At 28.3% G+C, this 2,130-nt stretch overlaps 1 protein-coding gene across 2 annotated transcripts in view; it reads right to left on the bottom strand.

Moving 5' to 3' along the window:
* Positions 1 to 1,019: 1,019 nt before the first annotated feature.
* LOC307174044 (actin filament-associated protein 1-like 2) overlaps positions 1,020 to 2,130 on the bottom strand; it is an 85,304-nt gene continuing 84,193 nt past the window's right edge. For both annotated transcript variants that reach the window (XM_079897694.1, XM_079897695.1), the window contains exon 15: positions 1,020 to 1,967. In XM_079897694.1, the coding sequence (XP_079753820.1) occupies positions 1,941 to 1,967 (27 nt within the window). In that variant the 3' untranslated portion in view covers positions 1,020 to 1,940. The remainder of the gene's footprint in view (positions 1,968 to 2,130) is intronic.

The following is a 2,130-nucleotide window of genomic DNA, read 5'->3' as shown; positions in this document are numbered from 1 at the left end:
GACTGTCACAGTATACAGTGTGACTGAAACTTTCACAAAAAACACTTTTTTTTTTTTTGGACAAGTCATTACTAAAAAAATATCAGTTTTAATTTTCAATTTATGTTGTATTTATCTCCATATTAGATATAATCAAAAAATCCACTGCAGAAAATTGTATAAACAGCACTAATATTTGAAAAGCTTAATTCAAATCCCACAAGGGTTTTTAAAAAAAAATATATATATACAAATAAATAATAAATATATTGAATGTGCACTTACAGGGCAAATGTAGGCAAATACAAATGTAAAAATATATTATTTAAAAAAACTTTACCTGCAGATAAAATAATATTACTGAAAGAAAGTAATTTAAAAGAGTGAACTTTCATGACTATGTTTCTCAATACACTTATATACACTTTTAAAATGTGCACTTTGTAATAATTCTTTAAAATAAATTTTAAATTAAGTTTTAATAATCTTTTTTCATGCATTATATAAGTACAATTATTTTGACATGTTTACTAACATGCTAAAGCTGTGAGTTAAGTAGCCCACTTGAATATGAATTTAACTGTGATGTGTTATTCAATATTACATTTAAAGTTAAAGTAATTAAAGAAAAAATAAAGAAATTAAAAGTATGAATGTATAAGAAATTAGATTATATTTTAGTTTACATTAAGGCTTGTCAGTACATACAGCAACCATTATTTTAAAAACAATAAAAGATGTAAAGATGTGTCAAATAAAAGTTTAACTAGTTGCATTTAATATGTTAAGACTTTTGTTTAATTAAATGGTCACCTGTTTTTAACTTGGATTTAATTTGGATTATTTCTTTCACAGAAAAAAAGGTCCTCACTGTTACATTAACCTTGAATGAAATCAACAGAACGCACAAGTGTCGCTTTTTTTGCCACATTATGGCAACCATACATAATACAATGTCATACCATTTTACATCAGATTTACTCTACTGTATCTCGAGAAAACAAGCAGACAAAAAAGAAGATTCATAGACAAGGACAAGTGAAGAAATTATGCTTTATCCAGCATTGCTTTATTTATTGTACAAATACTACGCTCATTAGTGGTGTTTTTGTTCTCCACAGTTATCATTTGTACAACATTAGGCCATTCTATCATAAACAAGTTATATCATACACCAAACTATACAGAAAAACCTTCCCTAAAGTGGGATCAATACCAGCAAAATCTCTTCAGCTGTAATGACAAATCAATGCTTCATAAAAACATGGATAAAAAACGTGGTTATGGTACATTATTAAAAAAGCTCAACACATAATACACTGCATGTGCACTGATATAAACTGTACAAATGTCGATAAATTACCACAGATTTGTGAGTCTTGTAAAAAATAAAAAATAAAGAGGTAATTACTCTTCAATAATCAATAATCATTTAGCTATAATCATATTGTGTTTGATCTTCACACTGACGATTCCTGATTTTGACCACGACAATGCCTTCCTGAAAACCGCAAACACAGTTTAGGTTGATTTCAAGTGCAAGGTGATTTACATAAGGGTAAATATTGTGCTATGATGATAAACGTAAAATTCCACTTTATTTAAATGTGCCATTCTATACACATAGTTTTCAATAACTACCTGAAATGTTGGTGTCAAAGTTATCTTACATGTCTAAAGAAAAGTACATCAGCATCATCTCAACAAACATTTTGTAGTTGCTCCCTATGATGTTGCCCTCTGACTGTGAAGATGGAAGTTTGTATATGAACAGAATCTGGCACTAAAGAGTTTGTTTGATTTTGGTTATTTTCCTAACAGTACCAAGGACCCCAAAAAAATAACAAAGAACTTTAAAAATCCAAACCACTGCATGATCCACATGCTTGGAAAGAATATTATTTTCAGTGCAATAATATACTGACAATATGAGGGGAATGTTGGAGAGTCTTCTCTTGATGTCAACCTGAAGCTTTGGTTTCCCACTCCTACAAACACAAACAAAAAGAGGTCATAGCAGTGTTATTTTACTATTATGTACTAGAATATTTTTTATAAATATTTTGAATAAGCTTTTATTTTTTATTTTAAGTAATATTAATTTTAGTTAAATTTTTAGTCATTTTGTTGTGTTGTTGTTTTGTCAGTGTT

The sequence above is a fragment of the Squalius cephalus genome (assembly GCF_949319135.1).
Source record: "Squalius cephalus genome assembly, chromosome: 16".
Lineage (NCBI taxonomy): Eukaryota > Metazoa > Chordata > Actinopteri > Cypriniformes > Leuciscidae > Squalius > Squalius cephalus.
This window is presented reverse-complemented; position numbering and strand designations above follow the sequence as displayed.